This window comes from Rhineura floridana, chromosome 7 (genome assembly GCF_030035675.1).
Source record: "Rhineura floridana isolate rRhiFlo1 chromosome 7, rRhiFlo1.hap2, whole genome shotgun sequence".
Taxonomy (NCBI): domain Eukaryota; kingdom Metazoa; phylum Chordata; class Lepidosauria; order Squamata; family Rhineuridae; genus Rhineura; species Rhineura floridana.
The window spans coordinates 132,114,611-132,136,116 of NC_084486.1; the positions used below are offsets into that span (position 1 = coordinate 132,114,611).

The following is a 21,506-nucleotide window of genomic DNA, read 5'->3' on the forward strand; positions in this document are numbered from 1 at the left end:
TAACATAGCAAAATCTATGCAAGCAGTACAAGTTTGTATCTCATGCATCAAGGAATTACAGACAAAAACAGCAAAGGTTATGTATAAAGGTGGACCCTCTAAACTACACAGCTTAGAAACAGAATAGCAGAGCCTAAACTAGTGACGAGCCTTTTGTCACACAGTTGGGTTGAATATTTTGGCCCCTTGGCATATGTGACTTGAGCAAACACCACAAATGGTTCACTGTTGACATATCTTGAACAAAATGGAGAAATAAGCATATGGAGAATCAGTCACATCATCATTTCATGTGTTGCTTTTGATACAACTGCATAACAACTTGGCTTAACAAGCACAGGGGGGCTGTGTGAATTGGCCCTGAGCTAGCCTTAAAGCCTTGAAAACAGAGGGTGGAAATTCAGAGAGATGCTTTAAATGCACTCAGATGTTTACCCAAGCCTACTGCATAGTGTGACTTTAGACATTTTTCTTAGAGGAATTCATAGCGGATTAAAAACTACTTCCTAAGTGGCTTAATGTATGGCATTGTTGGAGGGACTGCTATTTGAGACACACAACTCCAAAATTCCACTGGGCATGTGGAAACTGTTGCACAGTTCTCTGGATTGTGGCCTAAAGTCTTCCTGGAAAAAACACCAAGAAGATCAAAACAATGCTTTGTGGTTTGTTTCTCTCTACTCACTAAAAATTGTATGTTCTAGGAAATCCAATGATGACTAAGATTCCAGTCGTTCCTGTGCACCTGTGTCTATGGATGAACATGTTTGTTTACAATCACAACATCTTGATTACAAAAACACTTACTTGTGGGTGGAATAAGAATCCTGGGGATGGTCTCAAGTATTTTTCTTTTAAAGCTTCAAGTGGGTCAGTTAGCTTTCTTTTTTCTACTCTGTAAAAGTTAAAAGAAGAATGTTCTTGTGATGACTCAATCTCGCATATGGGTAACCATTTGATAACTTGAATACATAACAAAGAGATAAAATTTCTCAGTCACAGTGGTCAAAGACAAAGAGGTGCAATTCTTATGAAATGCAGGCTTGCTACACATTAGTGCTAAAGAGGTTGGTGGACATCCCTTAAACAATTACACCATTCACACTGGAAAAATTCAAATGTTAAGTATCTACTATTATGTATAACAGAAACTGGTGCATTGCTGATGTGAGCACAGTTATCAAAACCGTAGCTATATTATCAAAACTATAGAGCTGAAATGGACATATTTCTATGAAACAAGATCAGTTCTTAAAAGCAAAGGAAGAATTGGGCTGAAAAAGCCTCCATGAAACCTTTATTTTTGTTTTATACTGATAATAATATCTGCTTCTGAAGTACTGAATGTGAGCTTCAAATATGTCAGCATCAATACTTATTATTTCAACTCCAAAGTAAATTTATTTCTGTATAAATATTTTCTCCCCAAAAATATTTTTATGGTTTTTGGTAACTCATTATGAAGATCTGACAAGTTTTAATCAAGAATATTTGGCTAATTGTTTAAAGAATAAGAGGCCTTTTTATTTTACATTTAGAAGTTGTGGATCGGTTAAATTGTTCCAAGTGACTGAAACAGCAAACTCAATAGTAGACAAATACTATAGAAATAAAGTAATAAAATAATAAATAGTTTTCACAGGGATACTACTTTTATTTAGGTCTAAATCCCATAAATGAACATACGGATTTGATTCACAAATTTGTAAATAACAAATTGACACCATTCAGTGCTTGTTCATAAATGTAGGCCAGTGTTTCCCAACCTTTATTATTTAAAAAAATGGATTCTGCTTTCACTGTTGAACGTAAAGAGCATGGTTTTAGAATATGTAAGAGTAAGAATTACTCATTCTTGGAGGAGCCCTCTCCCTGTGTTTCTGCATGAGTCACTGCTCTGGGTATACTTCCTGATTGGAAAGAAGCAAGCCCAGAGCAGTGACTCAAGCACAGGCATAATACGAGGCCCCTCAGAGGATGGGTAATTCTGCTGCATCTCTGCACTGTGAGAAAATTATTGTCTCCATTAGAGAGAGTGAGAGCGAGAGCGAGAGAGCGAGTGCAGAATTACCCACCTTCAGCTTGGGCTCATTGGAAGGAGATTAAGCCATAGCAGTAAATCATGCAGAGATACAGTGAATACCCTTCTCTGTGGATGGGTTACTGAGGGCTTATAAGAGCCTTTAATTATCTAATTTACTTCTTGCTGTACACTAGCAGATCTCTTATCTAATTAAGTTACTTCTTGCTGTACATATAAAATGGGAATTACCATCTTTGGCGGCATCTGTTATTATCCCTTGTCCAGCTGCATTTTGTTTAGATTTATTTTGACTTTCTCATTTGTTCATCTGTTCTTGTATGTTTTGTTCCTTTATGATACACGCACAGAGCAGTACACAAATAAAGTCAATATACTCATGAGAAACGCACTAGTCTGCTGGGTCAAGGGCAGTTGAGTTCTTCTACTCATAAGGAAACTATTTTGGGGTATAGCTGTATGCCTAATGCTTGATCCAGCAGGCTTGGGCTATTACTTCAAAGAAGGAAAACCTGGCCAGCTTGCCGTTTGAAGTGACAATCTTGGGGAATAGTGTTCCTTGCATTGTCTGTCCAGACATCATTGGGAAGATAGTACCAGTTCAATGAAGCAAATGAAACAAATGAAAAACACTTTAAAGAAAACCCAGCAAAATCACTAATGCATGACATCGACTAGAATTGGTTTGATTGCACCAGCTCTTTCAGGCATGTCCTCAGAAATATCCAGAAAATAGCAGAGGTAGCTATATTTTAAAGAGTTTGAAATTTTCCAAATGAAGGTAGCAACTAAGGACCTACAAGTTATGCAATTGTGCAACAAATAAAAAGTTTTTAAAGGAAAATCAGATGGAAATCCACCTGCAAAAACAAGAGATTCCACATTTCCCTTTGGAATTTTTGTTATATTGTGTTCAAGCAAATATCTGAACACACTAAATAATATTTACTATTAAGATATATTAGCGTTATCATGCAGGTTCCTTTGGCATTGGTTGTAATGCTCAGCACAGTAGAGCAAAACAAGCATTTTCCAATAACTAAAAACAAATCAGTAGATTACTCTATTGTAAATAAAGGCAGAATGTTACCCTTGAGTTCCACGTTGTGTTGCTATGGTACAACGTGTTTTGAGTTCTTGAGTGAAACACCTTTGATTGCAGTGGAGATCGACGTTCCTAGTTTGCAAACAAAAGCTGAATTTGACTGCCAATTTTTAAATACATTCTTTTTTCTGAAGGGAAAACTGCTTCAAATGTAATAATTACTTTGTATTAAGAGAATAAGTGATTATAAATTCCTAATACCTAAGCTGCATTAATTCAAATGTCAATTATTTGTGCATTTTTATTACAATAAATGACTGAGGATTATAAGCCATTGGGGATCATCTGTACATCTAAATGAAACTTTATGAAGTTATAGCTTATTACGTGCATATTACCTGTAAATGGGATCCATAAAGAAAGGTGTTGGCCTTGCATGTTGTAAAGAGATGTCAGATGACTTCCTTGATTCAAGATCAAGATCTCCTTTCTTTCCTCCAAACACATGGTTTTTCCGAGGCTCAGTCTGTTTTGTACCACAAGCTCGACTTCTGCTGCCCATACTCAAATCTAGAGGCTGGTCTTGGCTGGTCACTGATGGAGCTGCTGGTTTTGAGGTTATAGGAGTAAGTGGTTTCTCCTCCTTACGTTTAGTGGTAAGGTCAAAGGGAGACTCGGAGTTTCCCTTTAAGATCTTCTTTACTTCTCCTGGTGATTGGGGTTCCATTTTCAAAGGTAATGGTCTCAAGTCTCTATCAGGAAATGGGTACATTGACTGAGAGAATGCTGGAAAAAATGGGAGGGGAAACATGGAAGGGTAAGGTAAGGCTCCAACCTTTTTGTCCTGTAGCCCCACAAGTCCTGTCGAACCAAAGTATTTTTCAGCAATAGAGGCAATGGCCTTTATAGAATCATTCACAGCTCCTGACACCGCAGTTTGCTCCTCTAAAGATGGTGAGAAGATGGAATGATTGCTGTATTCTTTCTTATTATTTACGGAAGCCAAATTCTGAAGAGAGTTTACTTTGTCTTTGAACATTTTACCATTTTCTTTACATTTCTCTTTATCACTTTCAATGTCACTTTCCAGATCAGAGCCAGAGGTGGTCTCCAGGTCACTCCCACTGGGGGTACTGACATCATCAAGGTCACTACTCTCTGACTGGTCACTGATCTTTTCATGTGGCCTCTCTTCGGAGGACCTTTCTGGTTGAAGCTCCACTGGCTTATTTTCACTTAGGTTAGGTGGGTGCTTATTTAGTGCCTTCAAAATATCCTGGGTAGCTGGCAGTGTCTGAGGATGTGTCATGAGGGGACTTTGACTTTTGATTGTTTGGTCTGTGCTTGGAAGTCCTTTAACAGGAGAACTAGCAGGTATCAAAGGTGGCCTGTGGTATAAGCCTGAAGGAAACAGACCAGGGAAGCTAAAAGAAAATCCAGGAGCTGTTGGAAAGGTAAGACCAGCAGGATGCCTATTGGCACCAAAATAGTCAGCAAGGCCCGGATTTGCATGATTCATATTAACCATGGAAGATTTATCCATAGCTGGGGTTCCAGGAAGTGATATGCCTTGGCCAAAAAATCCTCCTGCCGCAAAATGGTTCTTGCCCTCACAAAATCTCCTGTGTTTATTTAAGGAAGACGTAGTGCTGAACATTTGTCCACAGTCTTTGCACTTGATTTGGGTTCTGCAATCAGCATGCATACGCTTATGACGACAAAGGTTTGAAAACTGAGTATAGGATTTATGGCAGACCTCACCTGTGTGTAAACAACAACAACAACAAATCTCAGGATTTACGGTAATTTTTCTCTTCTTCCTTCCCACACCACCTTCAGTCCCATCCATCAGCTTTAAACTGAACATCTGAAGTCTCTTATACTTTTAGAAAACTTACTCAGAGCTCCATCCTAAACATATTTACTCATATGTAAGACCCATTGAGTTCAATGGAGTTCACATCCTGGTATATGCAATTATGACTGCAACTTTAGCCTGCAATCACTTAAGAATAAGCTTTATTGAACACAGTCCATTAATTTCAATGGGTCTATTCTGAGTATGACCAACACTGGATATCACCAAGGAGGACTCAAACATGTATAGGACTGCATTGTTAGATCTGATAGAATGGATATGAGCACAGACTGCATGTAAAAAACCTTGTACCATCCTCCTAAACAAGGAATGCAGTTAAATAAATATAATGACAAAAGAAATCGAAACCCCCCACATGTCTTTTCCTTAAAACTCAATATTAGTATCATAATATTTTATTGTGTTTATATGCATCAGTCAGGATCCAGAAAAATCCATGTGTATGCACCTGAAATGCTTATGTCCTTCTCATTCAGCAGATCCCTACCTGCAAATCACAACTCTTTTTTAAAAAAGCATTATAACAGTGAACATTACTGTTGTCTGATGATTAACAAAGGACAAAAAACATCCTGCACAAGCTGATCTTTTGCACATATCTGGAGCTCTGGATCATAGTCACTGCTTTATACAATGAGATCTAGAGACCCTGAACAAGACATAGTTGCTGAGGAAAATATAATCTTGACCCCAGAAACACTTGGGTAACTTGACCACATGGGTTGTTCCATTCATGTAATATTGACTGCACATGCACATGAAGTTACTTTTATCTATGGAAATCTGCATAGAAGACACCTGGTATATACTGTTATTATAGTATAACTATGACAGTTATACCAGATCAGTATCAGAAATAAGATAGTGCTGTTTTATATGTGCACCACAAACAAGAAACACATTTACTGTACTAATTGCTACAGTTGGAACAATTCCTATGGCCATTTACTTAAACAAATCTGTATTCAGAACAAGAAGTGTGTGCTTTTGGCAGAGCCTTGCTAGCATAGATACTTGGGAGTTTTCTTCAAAAACAGTCTAAATGGAAGGAGGACCTGCAAGAAAACATTGCAGGGTGGACTGCTGCTGTAAAGGATTACAGCTATTCCATTTTACCTCCAGTATTATGTATTTCCTTTAACTGTTACTTAGCATTCCTTGGCTACTGAACACACTCAGTCCTTAGGATTTTTCCCTAAAGGTTTTTCTATACTCCTGAAAACTTTGGAGTTCCCTCAAGCTTGCTCATACCTCATTCTTGTGAGTGGATGGAATTGGCACACAGATCCTGAAAATCAACGATAGAGGGAACAAGTGGCAAGAAAATGTTGCACAGTGGAGTGTTTCTGTTTAATGTTCCAGTCATCCATCCATGCCCTTCTCCAGGATATGCCATTCCATTCCCCATTCCACTTATTTTTCCACCCCAAAAGATCAGTCAGCATTCTATGGCCACTGACCATGTTCAGTCCTCACTGAGCTGGTTTGGGGGTTCTTCCTTTCAGGGTTTTTTAAATTATTATTTCTGCAAAACTTGTGGTTCTCCCAAGCTTGCTGATGCTTCCCCCTTTGGGGTGTGGATGATGCCATTGTGGCTATATAAGGGCCATCACTCACCTCTAAACACTGGAAATAGAGGGGAAGATAATTATCCTTTTGCCTTAAAACTCAACTTCCCCCAGTAAAGAAGAGCTGAGTAGCTTAACTTTTGCTTAGTTTGTGTTATATCACAGGCTCTTGCCCTTCACACATCAAAGCCACACAACAATACATATTGTGCATGCTGAGACCTTCTTAACAATTATTTTAGTGGTTTCAGACAGGCTGACATAATTTACAATGGCTCTATTTTAAGCCTGCAAAGGAAACTGAATTGAATGTATCTCATCCTGCACTCTTGGTTCCCATGAACTATAATCACGTCCTCTGACTTCCATACGCACCATTGCCGATGCTAACCTTCCTGCTCTTATAAAGCTTACCCTTGAGAACCTGACTGCCTGTTGTCTGTCTCAGATGTTTACCTCGTAGCTATCTGTTCCCATCACAACAACAAAGGCATCCATTGTTTGAGAAGGCCCTGATTCTACCTGTCTGGCTCAGATGAGTTGCCTTGCTGATATCTAGCAGACAACAGCTAGAGTAACAGTTGCAGGGCTGGGTGCAAGCCAAAGAAATGTACAATTCAGGAAGAATGTTATTGCTGTGTATCAGCCAATGTTCCTGTACGATACCTTTCATTCATAAGTAATGCTCTAGCTAAAGGGTTTTTAAAAAACTTACCCACATGAGAACAGTAGCAGGTTTAATTTCATCTTTCTTAGTGAGGGTGGGGGGATTTTTCCTTTATTTTGAGAGAATATCATACATGTTCAGGTCAGGAAACATCTGGAATTTTGTCTAAATTAAATTCTTGGATCAGTGAATTTAATTTGGAACATTTGTTGCTTTTGAAGCCCAATGCAAATGGCCTTCCTCTATCAATAGCAATCTGGACTTTCCGTGGTAAAATTGCTATTGATTTTTATGGCACTCAAGTTGCAATCCTATATATCTTTATCTTATTAAGCTTAATGGGGTTTACTTCTGAATAGACTTGTATGGGACTGCATTGTAAAGAAATGCACAGATTCTAGACTGATTCACAGAATGGCCTGAAGGCACTTGGTGCAGCTGCATTGCTGAAATTGACTAAATAGATCTTGGCCAGGGTAATACCCGCTGAAACAGTGGGAGTGTCAATAAACACCACATTCAGTTCTTGTAAGAAAGGCAGAATACAAATGTAACAAAGAAATAATAGATTCCACATGTAAGCCAGAAGACTTCTGCATACAGAGTTCCTCAGTTGTTACCTTTCTAAAAGATAATAGGCCAGTACTTATTTACACATGAAAATTAATCAGAGGTATGCAAATATAAAATGGCTTTTATGCTTAGGAATGTGAGACACAGCTGACATAGTGGTTAAAATTTAAAACTAACTGGATAGCAATACTTCCATTTCAGATGAGCAGTCCTAATGACCTTCAACCCCCCCCCCCAAAAAAAAAACCTGGGAGGGCAAACATTCACTGTTAAACGTATAGCCCAAATCCTTAATGGATGCAGCACACTTAACAGTGCACATGTACATTGATGGGGTGGAGAGAGGAAAGGAGACTCTGCAGATTCCTTTCAAGTAACCTCCTATTGTATCAGCTTAGCACCAATACCCACAAATGTGCAAGAGCTACATGATGAATCCCAAATCAGGTTGGCCCTACCTCCTGATGTCAGGGGGGCAATAGCAAGAGGCAAGATTAGAAAACAAGTATGTCAGATCACTATATAGTATAATAATCCCTTCTCTCATCTGGCAGTCGTCTCTGCCAGGATAAAAAAAAACTACTGTTGCAATCTCCAGCCTGGGGCCTACAGGCTTCACCATTCACTTCCACATAAGAACATAAGAACATAAGAACAGCCTGCTGGATCAGGCCAGTGGCCCATCTAGTCCAGCATCCTGTTCTCACAGTGGCCAACCAGGTGCCTGGGGGAAGCCCGCAAGCAGGACCCGAGCACAAGAACACTCTCCCCTCCTGAGGCTTCCAGCAACTGGTTTTCAGAAGCATGCTGCCTCTGACTAGGGTGGCAGAGCACAGCCATCATGGCTAGTAGCCATTGATAGCCCTGTCCTCCATGAATTTGTCTAATCTTCTTTTAAAGCCGTCCAAGCTGGTGGCCATTACTGCATGAACAGAATCATTTCTTCAATTAAAATGGATGAAGAAGGTCTTACAGCCCAGAGCCCTAATGCTCAGAATAAATCTCTCAAGCTGGGTTGTAGGATTGTGCATTGCCATCACCTCTTTACCTCCTGGTCAGGTGATGCTTCAGTAGATCATCACAGAGTGAATCCTCAAACTAGTGAATGATGTAGTTGTGCATAGGTTAGGTCTGGAGACCAACCATATGAAAACAAAAGAATTGCTTGGATAGACAAACAAAGCCCTTCAAGATTGCAGCTTCCAGCTAAACGCCTCGGGTACTTCACAGGCAAGGTGTGATGGTAATGCTAATTACCTATTGCTTGTTCTCAATCTTTGGTAATCAGAAGATCACAATAAAACAGAAAATAAAATAAAATATGAGATGTATTAATTGAAACTCTTATGATTTAAAGAAATGTCTTTGTGCAAGTAGAAAGAATGGAAGTGCCTTAAAGTTTGCCATGTTTGGGAAAGGATTAGAAAGGTTGCTTAATGGATGGTAGAATGTGAAGAGCCCAGTAAGCTTCTTTCCCAAGATTGGCATAGGAATCCCACTCCAGCCCTCAGTCCCTAAACTTTCTCCTATTACTTTAATTCCAATATTTTTTTTCACTTTATACTGACTATAGAGAGATATAACCTACTACAGAGACAGATCCACAATTTGACATTTCCTCTCGCACTTTAATAAGCCCTTACATTCTACAGCCTTACCTTTGCTTTAAGCTTCCAAACCAGAGGTCTTACTTCCCTGCCTCTAGGTTTTTAACATGGTCTTGACTCTACAACTCTCTTACCATCGCAACCCCTCCCCCACTAGCCTACCACATACATTTTAATCCATCAAATTCTTAGGCATTTAGGAGCAAGAAATTAGCTAGAACTGAAGTTTGCATATTTTCTGCTTATTAAACAAATGACTGTTAAGTGCTATTTTTAATACATCCCTGTCTATTCCAACATGTGGTTTCTATTTGAGCAAGCTGGAGGTTTCATGAAGGCAGGCAGTGTGTAATTACCTTTGTGTTGGTGAGTTGGTGTTGGTGAGTTTGCTCCCAAGCCAGGGCGGCATACTGTAACGAGAGACAGTTGCCATAAACAGACTGAGAAGGTACAGCATGGTGTGTGGCCTTTTTGCTGGGAATCAGATCTCTCTGCTCTAGGTGACCCTCTACCCCCAGCCACAAGCACTCAGAAAATCCTACCCTGACATGTGATCTTTAAATTCTTTTGTTGTGTAATTACATGGCAATTATTCATAATTGTCCTATGGTTTTTTCCTGTCCATCATCCTTTGCATTTGAAAAATCACAGTTGCTCTTTTGGTTACACTAGCAATTGCTGATTAATGAAAAAAGCAGGGAAGAAGCATTTTCCATGTGATTTAATTTGAAAAGAATGGCAGAGGATGTGAATTTTCTTTTTTTTAAAAAAAAAGCAATTGGAGCCTCAGGGCATGAATGGTTCCTATATGGCTGGAAGCTATTGTTCACTAATTATTTTATTTTCACTAATATTAAAAAGACAGCCCTGTGATCGCAGGCAAGAGAACACAAATCGTTAAACAACAGTCATAACTGGGTCTAGTTAATTATGTTTTTACTTACTTAAAGGTCCAAGCACTAATAAATAAAAATATCAGCCATTCCAGAAGCAAGGCCACAGCCCTCAGAGGGATTCTTTTAAGCCATTAAAAATCATGTTGATATATTATTGAGACTCAAGGCTCACACAGATTTGTTCAACTGCTCCCATGATGATTGTATGGCATATGTTCTCATATACTAAAGAAGTTAATTCAAGAGCTACAGGAAGCTGATTGTTGGTTCTCAAGAGTTTGAACCACAAGTCCCAATGGGCTGATATGAAATTGTAGGTTGGCCCCTCTCTCCATTAAACTGGCTTCCTGTATGACCCCCACACTTTCACATCGTGTGTATCTGGATTCTGTGGACCAGCAGTGCAATATAGCCAGCTTAAGGTTTCTGTTAACTGATCCTGCCTTGGAAGCTCTTTGTACATTCAATAGAAGGTAAAACCACATTATGCTGTTCAACTTGATGTCAGAACAAGAAAGGCAAGGCAGAGGATTTGGAAGCATTCACTTGACATGAAAAGTGACCTGACTTTCCCACAGTGAGAGAGATGCAAGTTCTCAAAATAACGACATGCCAGTTGCTTCCCTATTGGGTAGATGGGTAAGATTGTCCTTCAGATGTTTCCACATAACATGTTACCAAACAAGCAAAAAGATGTGCAAGTCAGTCACACATCCATTCCTACTTTCTTTTTTTAAGATCTGAAACTGTCCTCCACTCACATTCCAATAATCTATATTTCAACCTGCTTTCAGAGTCAAGTGAACTGAACCAGAGGTATGGAGTAGTTAATAACTGAGAAGTTAATTTTTTATTTTTATTTTAGTTGGGAGAGAGTATTAGCTAGATTAATCACCTGATCCATTTGTTAACCATGGGTTCAAAATTGGATATTTAATTACTAACACTAACTAACAAGATAATCGTTAGTGGGGCAAAGAGAAGATCTATATTTATTTTCATTTTTATGCTGCTTTTTCATCCAAAGGCCCTCAAGGCAGTTTATTATAGCAATCACAAGGAGTCCCTGTGTGGCCTGATTTACTTAATTTTAATTAGAGCTATCCCGTGGGAAACAGTGCACAATGTTGGCATCACTGTTTCAAATGACTGCTGAGCATCTATTGATCATCATGCATTGCTTTACATATCTTCCTGAATGGCTTGCAATTGGGGGTGATTTGGACAGCGGTAAGACCTAGCCTTAACTGTAACAGCTGGTTTATAGTGCTGTTGATCAACTGGATAGGGCAGCCCATAGACTTTCTGACTGAAAACATTTTAGTTGAATAAAAGCCTGCAGCCAAAACATTGGCCGCTTGTTTCAAATCAATATGTAAAATGCAGTTCAGTCTCCTTATTCGACCTGTTGCCCCCTGTAAGGTGGTGAAATCACAATGTTGTGGTAACAATAAAAGGCACAACTAGTACAATTCTCCTATTGGGTTCTATGCAAGTAACACTATGCTCCCTGACCCACAATTCCCAGCCCTCCAAGCCTGCCCACTACCTTCCTACCAAGTGTACAACCCCAGATCTTTTTTCTCCTTGGCTCCTCTTTCCCTCACGTCCGTATCTCCATCACCCATTGTTTCCTCAAGAGCCTGATTTTCACGCCACAGCCTACTGTGCACCATTTCCTCTCACTGATTCTTTTCTCCGATTCAGAATCCCTATTCCTCAATGGCATCCAGCTCTTCCTGATTTTAAACCCTTTTGTGTTTCTTCAGAGCCCACTCTTTCATTGTGCCCTTCTTGACTCAGTTCCCCGTATCCTTTTCGTCAAGCCTCCTTCTCCACCTTCTCTTTCTTGTCTGCTTAGCTGTTGGCTTCCTGTTCCTTAACTTTCCTGTGTCCTGGGACCTCTTCCAAGGATGTTCCCTTCTCTCACCAGTGCTGGAGTGCAAACTGCTTCATTCCCAGAGGAACTGAACATTCTGTGCCACACCAGCTCAGCCGACCACTGTCAAGAGGTTTCCTTGCTAGAAGTGCTATACAATATAAACTGTCTTATTTTTTGTATATAGAAGCGTCTCTCAATGACATTAATAAAAATATTTACTGTACTGAAATACCAGCACCAAGGACTGGTATAGTGCCTTGGGATGCTCAAATCACTTCACATATAGTATCTCAAATATTATACATCAGACCAAGGATCAGCTGATAGAATAAGTATGAATTAGGACCCTGGTCGGCCATATTGTGTGAACAACATATACACAGAGAAGGTACACATTCAGAGACAGACTTCTTTCACCTGCTATTCCCTCCAGTCATGCCCACTCCGCTGCGATACCTCCTGCAGCCATTGCCACATTCTCACCAGCAGAGAATGTCAAAGGCAATGGCTGAGGGAAAGATAAATACACTTGCCACAATAAAAAAAACTTTCAGGCGATTGTACCATGGGGCAGATAGGAATATGACTGGTCCCCTCTTTTTACAACTTACTTTACCTAATAGTTAAATTGACCTTCCAACGCATTCCAAGAACAATAATGATAGAGGCTCAACTTATCTCCTCATCCTTTTGTCCATATGTTTTAATTTAGTAAAGTATTGAGTTGCCTTGACTTCTGCTTAGATAAATTTAGAAGCAACTGATTAGAATGAAAGATGTTAAGCAATGAGGACTTCATTGCCATAATTCTCAATGTGGATAGCTACTGGAAGACTCGCACATAACTGAGTCAAGAAGGATTCTTTTCTGAGTTTGTACAGGTTCCCTCCTCCTTTAGGGAAGAGTAGCCAGAAGCTGTTTTGAAATTAGCAATCATCTGGAAAGATTCCAGGTTCTTCAGTGGTTTGCTAAAGGGAATCTCATTTGGTGGAATCTTCTTACATTTTATTAGTCACATCCACCAGTAGCTCTTCTTTTCTTTGTGGGGCTACATTAAGAAAAAATAAATAAACTTACAAAAGGTTCAAAGCATAATTACTTAGGCCTAGGGAATTGTGCCAGAGCACACAATATAAAATGAGGCTATAAAAGTATTTCCAGAATTGCCCATGGAGCCTCAGATACCTAGAAGCTTCTTCAGTGAAACAGGCTGGAGAAATACAGGGAGTGCTCTGTCCTTTAAGAGCTGGTCTATATGGGAACCAAAACAACATCCCTATAGTGAATTCTCACCTCCTTGCCACAATGTTTTACCAGCTCTAACCGCATGGAGAGCGCTCTAACCGCATGGAGAGCAGCCATCATAACGTGACTATCCTCAATAGCAACATGGAGCAGAGGCAGGGAATTATATGATGGGTCTCCTCCATGATCATTACTTCGGTGAAGGGGAAAGTGCCATGAAAATGCCTTTTGGGGATGGCATTTTCAGGAGCAAACAAATGTATACTGTAGACTTAATTCTGGCTCTGCAGCCTTCCTTTAACTCTGTGTTCCATGTGTTCTGTGTTTGTTGTCTGCATGGTTACTTCTATCCACTTCCTTCGGTACCATGTTGCTTTTCACCCTCCCATTCACCCTTGCCTACCTATACTGCTGTTGCTGCTCCATACACATCTCTAGCTCTAGCCCAAAGAGCCATCTTTCGATGTTCAAAATAAAAGGGTGAAGTAGGTTGCAAATACAAGGTGGAGCCACAATTGGTTAATGAGTATACCTTGCAAGCACCCTAGTAACTAAAGCAGAACGTTGTTTTTAAAGTATCTCTGTATGGTTCTCAAAGGCCTCCAGTGGTTAGGTTCCATTTTCAGCCATGCACCCATTCACTTGCTTCTTCTAGGAGAAATCAAGCTTGGTTACTTCACTGTCCTGTTTCTACATGTGCACCTCCCATTTTTAGCACATAGGATCACATTTATTAGGGTGTGCATGCTGCAGACTGTGCAACTTCAACATTTTTAAACTTTATATATATATATATATATATATATATATATATATATAAAGACTGAGAGTTAAATACCATGAGGAAAGAAGCATGTTTGAACAATAACCTGAAATAAAACATGACAGGAGTGCTGATTCTATACACACACACACACACACACACACACACAAAGAGAGGGGGTGGTAGGCCTTCAGTCGTCCATGCCACATGGTACGGTGATCACAGCTTTCCTGTAGCATAATGCCGGAATTTTAAAGGCAATGATTGTAGGGAGCAAAAGGTGCCCTTTCTGAACAAGAGAGCTCCCAAATTATTTTTGTTATACCAGTGCATTCTTAGAAAAATACATTGGCAGTGTAATTCTAGTCAAAAGTAAGCCCAGTTGAGTTCAATGGAGCTTACTTCCAGGTTGTGTGCCTAGGACTGCAGCCTAAATCATGACCTGAACTTAACCTTCTGCAGTAATGCAAACGAGAGTATCTGCTTGTGGGAAAAAGTACTGAGTGAAGACAATATATTTAGACTAGAAATTAAACTGCTAATAATTCACCTGCCTAGAGCTTAGACTAAGATCTGAGACAAGACCTCCATGAATGGTTCTTGAACAAGTCACTGGACCACAAAGATTGACAGGAGTAAGAAAATTGCTTGTCAGTGCAAGAGATGGCTTCAGACTCCCCACAAACACAATGGCTGATTCTTCTGACTAAGGACACGATCCAGGCAAAACCAAGCACTTTTTAGACTCATTGGTTTCAATGGGAGAACTAATGCTTCAATGGGAGGATATTTATCTGACTGCGTATCTTGCTCAAAAACAGAAAGACAGAGAATCTTAGTGGTTAAGTGGGAGACTTACATATAAAAGGCTTGACACTGCTGTGGATATGTTTGTGCTGTTTGAGGCCTGAAGAAGTGGCAAATGTTTTACCACACTCTGGGCAAGCATGTGCACGAGCCCCAACATGCTGCGAACGAATGTGTCTCTGGAGGTTGCTGGGGTCCGTGAAAACCTGCTAGGAAATGAGTACTGATTAAATAAGAAACTTTGATGCAAACAAGGGGAAAAAAAACACCAGCAATTGCGTAAGACTCTTGTGGAACCAAGAAGCATTAAGAATAAGGAAGAAGGGAAAGAGTTGTTGTTGTTTTTAAAAAAGTGGTTTATATGAGTTCAGTTATGTCAGAGAATTAAAAAATAGGAGGTGATTTTTAGGGCATGCCTACAGTACACATTTAAAGCTGCGTCAAACACATTTAAGTGTCATGGCTCCCATCCAAGAAATTCTGGAACTAAATTCTGTGATGAAGTTAGGGACTTCTAGCCATAAACTGTCAACGGTGTCACAACAGTACAACTCTCAGGGGTCTTTGGGGGATGCCATAATGGTTAAGCCAGTTTCAAACTGGTTTAAAATGTATGGGACAGAAGTACTAAATTTTTTCTACATTTCATTGATTTTTTTCATGTTCAGATGAAGGTATATTAAAGAAGTTATAGCCTTTATAGTAAGAATAGCTGCCATTTCCAGCATTACAAAATGTAAAGATAACAACAGCTAGTTACAAATTGTATTAGTTTGGATCCAGACTAAGTCCTACTTAGAGAAGACCCACTGAAATATGTGACTTCAGTTAGCCATGACTAATTTAAGTCCTGTTGATTTCAATAGGTCTACTCTAAGAATGACTAAGTCTGGATCTGTTTGTTACTACCATTGACATCTTAGCCTTCAGAATTACCACTCCAATCAAGTTTGAAGTGGTTCACTTCTTTCTGAAATCCCCCTTCTTGTCTGCTTCTTAGCATCCTAAATCAAGTCCCTTCACAGCTAATACTCAGGGGTTCCTACCTACTCCAATGTCCTTCAGAGCTTATCCTTCCCCTGTTTTGTTAAGCACAGAAAATGGGGTGGAGGGTGCGCAAATGGACAGTCATTCCTGTCTGTTGGATGGTGGCTCCCTAGGGCATGGACCAAAATAAATACTGCTGCAAGTTGTTGGAATTCTGAATTGGTGGAAATTCTCCCCACCACCCTCACATTCTCAAGTGTTTGCTTAATCTTTATGGAATCAAAACTGAGCAAGCATTTCCTGCAGCACTATTCCAATATCTTTCAAAAACACAATGTTGCCAATATATTGTGACACCTAACATATACAGTGGTTCCCCCTATCCCATCAGCGCAAAGATAACTGCTAGCTAATGGGACTCCCCCCTTACACACACCCTGCCCTCCCCAAATCTGCTCTGGAGGGTTGGAGGAACCCCTAGAACAGAGTTAGAGGGTATACCATAGGGAGGAGAGGGAGAAGTTACATTGCACAAGCAGAAATCCTTGCGCTGTCAGAACTACTTAGCATTACGTTGAATACTATGATCTCCTACTAAAAGGGTTTTTCCTGTTTTTCAATTATGGCATTGAAACCATATGCACAGACAATTTATTTGTATGTTGTATTTTCCAAATATGTATTTGTCAAAGTGGTTCACACAAAAGCAAACAGTCTAAATACAGTCATATAATACCATGACACAGTATCTCATAATCAGAGCTATTTGTCTACTACAATTCCATTTTCAAGCAGAATCTGCTCCCAAAAGATGTATTGGAGGGTCTTGATTTTCCCTTTTATTTTATTGTTCAAGCAATGAGAATAATTAGCTGACATAACACAACATTGTTTCCTTACCACAAAATGCTATACTACAATATGTCAACAAGCCCTAAATCCTAGTTTCAACAGTCACACAAGTAATGTTAACATTCATGCAGTTGTACTTCCCTGTTGGTATATTAAGAGACCTTGATGCTAGATAAGAATGAATAATCCATCTGGCTGAAAACCATCAATGGATTTCAGACTTATTGCTTAGGAAGGTGTCTTATCATAGGCATGCAACATCTAAGTGGCCCCATACATGCAAAGTATAAACTCTATCCCTCTAAGAAGGTCTGAGCTATATGTCACTATCAGCAGCCTCTTTTGGTGGACTGTAGCAGTTCAGGCTGCAGACTGATTAATCAATGCCTGAACACTCTCCCACATTAAAAACAAAACTCCTCTCTGTACGTATATAAGTAGCACATACAAAAATGTCAGGGAGAAAGTTCTAGCCTAGCCTTGTCATGCGCATCTAGTCTTACATGTTCAGGGAATCATTCTTATGTGAGGAAGCATTCAAATCTGATCTGCTACTTGTAGCTTGAAGTGGTCCAGTCCATAAATGGATACCTTCTATGAGGCTGCTGATCATGTGTTTTAGTGCTAAAGCCAGCGCTAAGATGCTCAAAATGTGATTCTAGATATCATGAAACAAGTTGCATGCGAAAAATTCCAGGCATCCTACAAATTCACTGTACCTTGGCACAGTTTTCACATTCATAGTGCTTCCCACTGTCATGGGACATCTGGTGACGTATCAAGTTGGATTTCCAGTTAAAGGCTTTGGGACACTGGTCACACTTGTACTCCCTCTCTTCAGTGTGGGACAGCATGTGCTTTTCTAAGCTGTAAGGACACAACAAGAGGCTCAGTGAGATATTGGCTACAAATTATCAGAAATACATAGACTTTTTTCTTGTTTCTTCCAAGTAGTGAAGAGGCAGGAAGAACAAAATTTATTTCACTTCAGATAATCCAGGTAATCATACAACGAATAAGTATCTCAAACTCTACAATGTCTATCACCCATAGGACTACACAATCTTAAGTCATAGCCAGACTAGACTCTTTGAAATCAATGAACTTAAGTACCTTATCCATTAATTTTAGTGGTTCTCTCTTCTCTGAGTAAGACTTAATTGAATATCACCCCATGAAGACAAACTGATTTGAATATTTTGTTAAAAGGCAACTAATTAATTAATTTTGTTTTTGTTGTTATGTACCTTCAAGTAGACTATGACTTACGGTGACCCTATGAATCAGCAACCTCCAAGAGCAGATGTCATGAACCACCCTGTTCAGATCTTGTTAGCTCAGGTCTGTGGCTTCCTTTATGGAATCAATCCATTGCTTGTTTGGCCTTCCTCTTTTTCTACTCCCTTCTGTTTTTCCCAGCATTATTGTCTTTTCTAGTGAATCATGTCTTCTCATTATGTGTCCAAAGTATGATAACCTCAGTTTCATCATTTTAGCTTCTAATGATAGTTTCTTTATTATTTCTGACTCAGTTTATGCAGGAAATGCATAGATCAATGCAGGAAATGTGTTGGGCATTTTCACAAGAAAAGGGGGGAAATTCCAGGGGTGTGAGAAAAAAAACCCTATTTATAGAATATCCTACTTATTTTCAAAAGAAATGCTTTCTTTACAATGTCTTCTCTCTTTTTAAAACCTTACAAAGACAGTAGAGTATAATAAACCAGTATTCATTGTACATATTTAATTCATTTTGTATCTTAGGTCTAAACATCATATATTTATACGAAGTTCTTGATCATTTCTCTGAAGAAGAGCCCTGTATCAAACAGCTCTACAGACATATCCAATGCACATTTAAAGCACATGACTTTCCCCAAAGAATCATGGGAACTGTGCCCTTCCGAAGAGCTACAAATTCCGAACACCCTTAACAAACTACAGTTCCTGTGATTCTATGGGGGGGAACATACCCTTTAAATGTGTGTTGGATGTGCTTTAAATGTACTGTATGCTGTGGACCAAATAAAACTGCTAATATCATAATGCCTTTCTGTAATGCAACCATACTTGGAATATAGTGCACAGTTCTGCTTCCTGCACCTCACAAAATGATATTATAGACTTGAAAAAGAAGCAAATAAAGGCAACCCAGATGATTAAGGGGCTGGAGCAACTCCCTTACGAGATAAGGCTACAACACTTGGGGACTTTTGCTTAGAAAAGGGGCAAAAAATGGGGAGACATGATGGCTGTGCTGTGCCACCATAATCCGATGCAGTATGCTTCTGAAAACCAGTTGCTGGTAGCCGCAGGAGGGAGAGTGCTCTTGCACTCAGATCCTGCTTATGGGCTTTCCCATGTGCATCTGGCTGACCACTGTGAGAACAAGATGGTGGACTAGATAGACTACTGGCCAGTTATGTCCTTAGAGCTGTATAACATTATACATGGTAGACAGAGAGACCTTGTTTTCCCTCGCTCCTAATACTAAAGCCAAGGGTCATACAATGAAGCTGAGTGGTGCCACATTCAGGACAGACAAAACGAAGTACTTCTTCTCATAGGCCATGGTTAACATTTGAAATTCATTAACACAAAATGTAGCGATGGCCACCCGTTTGGATGGCTTTAAAAGGAGATTAAACAAGTTCATGGAGATGAAGATTACCAATGGCTACTAGTCATGATGGCTATACATCACCTCCACAACTGGAGGCGGTATGCCTCTGAATATCAGTTGCTCAGCAACACAAACTGGAGAGGGCTATTCTGTCCTGCTTGGGGGCTTTCCATGGGCATCTCGTGGGCTACTATGAGAACAGAATGCCAGACTAATCAGGTCTTTTGGGGTCTGATGCAGCAGCACTCTTCTTACATTCTTATATTAAATAGGGTATTTTACAAATATTTTTCTTGTACCCTTAGAATCTACTCTCTCTCTCTCTCTTTGTGGTCTTTATGAAGTGTAGCTACTTATTTTATTTTGGACTATTCACTACTTCAACATACAATCACCCCTGAAAAAGTTAATCTGTGTTGACTTCCCCATGTTAGAAATATTTCTATGAATCAGATCTTAGAAGCAGTCAGCCAATACAATCAAATCATGGTAGAAAAGCATCGCATGTCTTTTCTTAACATGCAAAATAACCCTTAAGAGATTATACATTATAAGGAGATGTCCTCACTGCCTACTGATCTAATGGCGTTTGGTTTTCGGGGTCATGTGCATCTCCCACTGACGTATTTGACTCAACCAATCAAAGATAATTTATTGTCTTTTGGGCAGCAGTTTTTAATATATTCTAGTTTTTTTAGATGTTTTCACCCAGCTTGATACTGGCATATCCTTTGCTGCTCTGTTTGATTTTATTGCAACTGTTAATTCGTTTTATTATGGTTTAATGTGTGTTAGCTGCTCTAAGAGCCTTTGGATTGAACAGCAGGATAAGAAACATTCCAAGTAAAAAAATAAGTAATATTCTTCTGCATCTATTCAAAGTTCTAGAATTTGATCCGTCACTGTTATGTTTAGCTATGAGTCATGTTTCTCATCTTTTTTAACATTGCTGTTTTCTTTCATAATATTACGTGTGTAATTTACTGTGACTTCCACTATTATTCCACTACATAGGTTTAATATTGATTCCTCTCCCTTATTAATTTCAAGCTTCCATATATGTCAGCAGTTCCCACTGCCACCTAAACTCTTTTTTGAAATGGAATATTTTTCTCTATATTCTTCTTCCTTGAACTGTTTCTGTCATGTATTGGTTTCTAAATAATTTAAATGTTTTTCAGTCAGGCTGCCGGTTCTCATTTTTCATACTCTCTGTCTCTCCCCCACAGTACAGCAGAGCAATTTATGATTTTTCTTATGTTGATTTTTTTCTGGCCTTTGTTCTGAGCCCTTAATACCCTTAAAGGCCTTCCCAAAAGAAGAGTTTTTAAGCACAAGTAAGGCAGAGTCATCATCCATCTCTTCCTAAAGTCCAGACATCTTCCCTCAAGGTTGCATTTTTGCTGTGGTGATATTGCAGTTTCCCCATGCTGGATGTGCTCTGATTTGTATCAGAGAGAAGTCTGGCCTGACCATGGTTTCTAACTCTCAAAATCAGACACTTCCCTCATAATAAACTTAATGATAATTTAAATAGCAACAATGGCTAAGAATCTTAAAAACACTTACTTTTATATATTTATTCCTTCTCTTTCAGTAAATACTCTCACGTCATCTCTGAACTTCTCCCAACACCACCAACACTCGGGGTTGTATCCAATTTCGTGCCAAGTAACTTGTTCTGTCAGCACAAGGATCCACGCTTGCACAATGGAACTTTCTCCTCTCTCTTCTCACTGCGTACAACCCCAACCCTCTGGAGCAATGGGGAGGGGGGGAGAGTTGCATTCCACAAGCAGAAATCCTTGAGCTGATGGAATAAGTTAGATGGATACTGCCCCAGAACATCACAGTATTATCTGCCAACTCTGTGGCTTTTGACACCTCTCTAGGCATTGACTACTTACTGAGCATATCAGGGACATCTACTGCTACTTATTATTACTAAGTCCAGGGCAGCAAACAACATGCAATAAAACAATAAAAACATCTTTACAACAATTCCAATACAGCTGTAGATGGGAAAGATCTCTACTTAAAAGGCTTGTTGGAAGCAGCAGCTCTTCAACAG

At 39.5% G+C, this 21,506-nt stretch overlaps 1 protein-coding gene across 23 annotated transcripts in view; it reads right to left on the minus strand.

Moving 5' to 3' along the window:
• Nucleotides 1-21,506, minus strand: part of MECOM (MDS1 and EVI1 complex locus) — a 96,745-nt gene that overhangs the window by 47,247 nt on the left and 27,992 nt on the right. For 11 of the 23 annotated variants that reach the window (XM_061637272.1, XM_061637273.1, XM_061637260.1 and 8 more), the window contains 6 exons: nucleotides 17,532-17,679; nucleotides 15,026-15,182; nucleotides 9,737-9,790; nucleotides 3,485-4,847; nucleotides 3,132-3,218; nucleotides 808-895 (listed from right to left, as the gene is read on the minus strand). In XM_061637272.1, the coding sequence (XP_061493256.1) occupies nucleotides 808-895; nucleotides 3,132-3,218; nucleotides 3,485-4,847; nucleotides 9,737-9,790; nucleotides 15,026-15,182; nucleotides 17,532-17,679 (1,897 nt within the window). Of the gene's footprint in view, nucleotides 1-807; nucleotides 896-3,131; nucleotides 3,219-3,484; nucleotides 4,848-9,736; nucleotides 9,791-15,025; nucleotides 15,183-17,531; nucleotides 17,680-21,506 lie in introns of those variants that run through there. The other 12 variants (XM_061637264.1, XM_061637263.1, XM_061637269.1 and 9 more) reach the window with 9 other exon arrangements.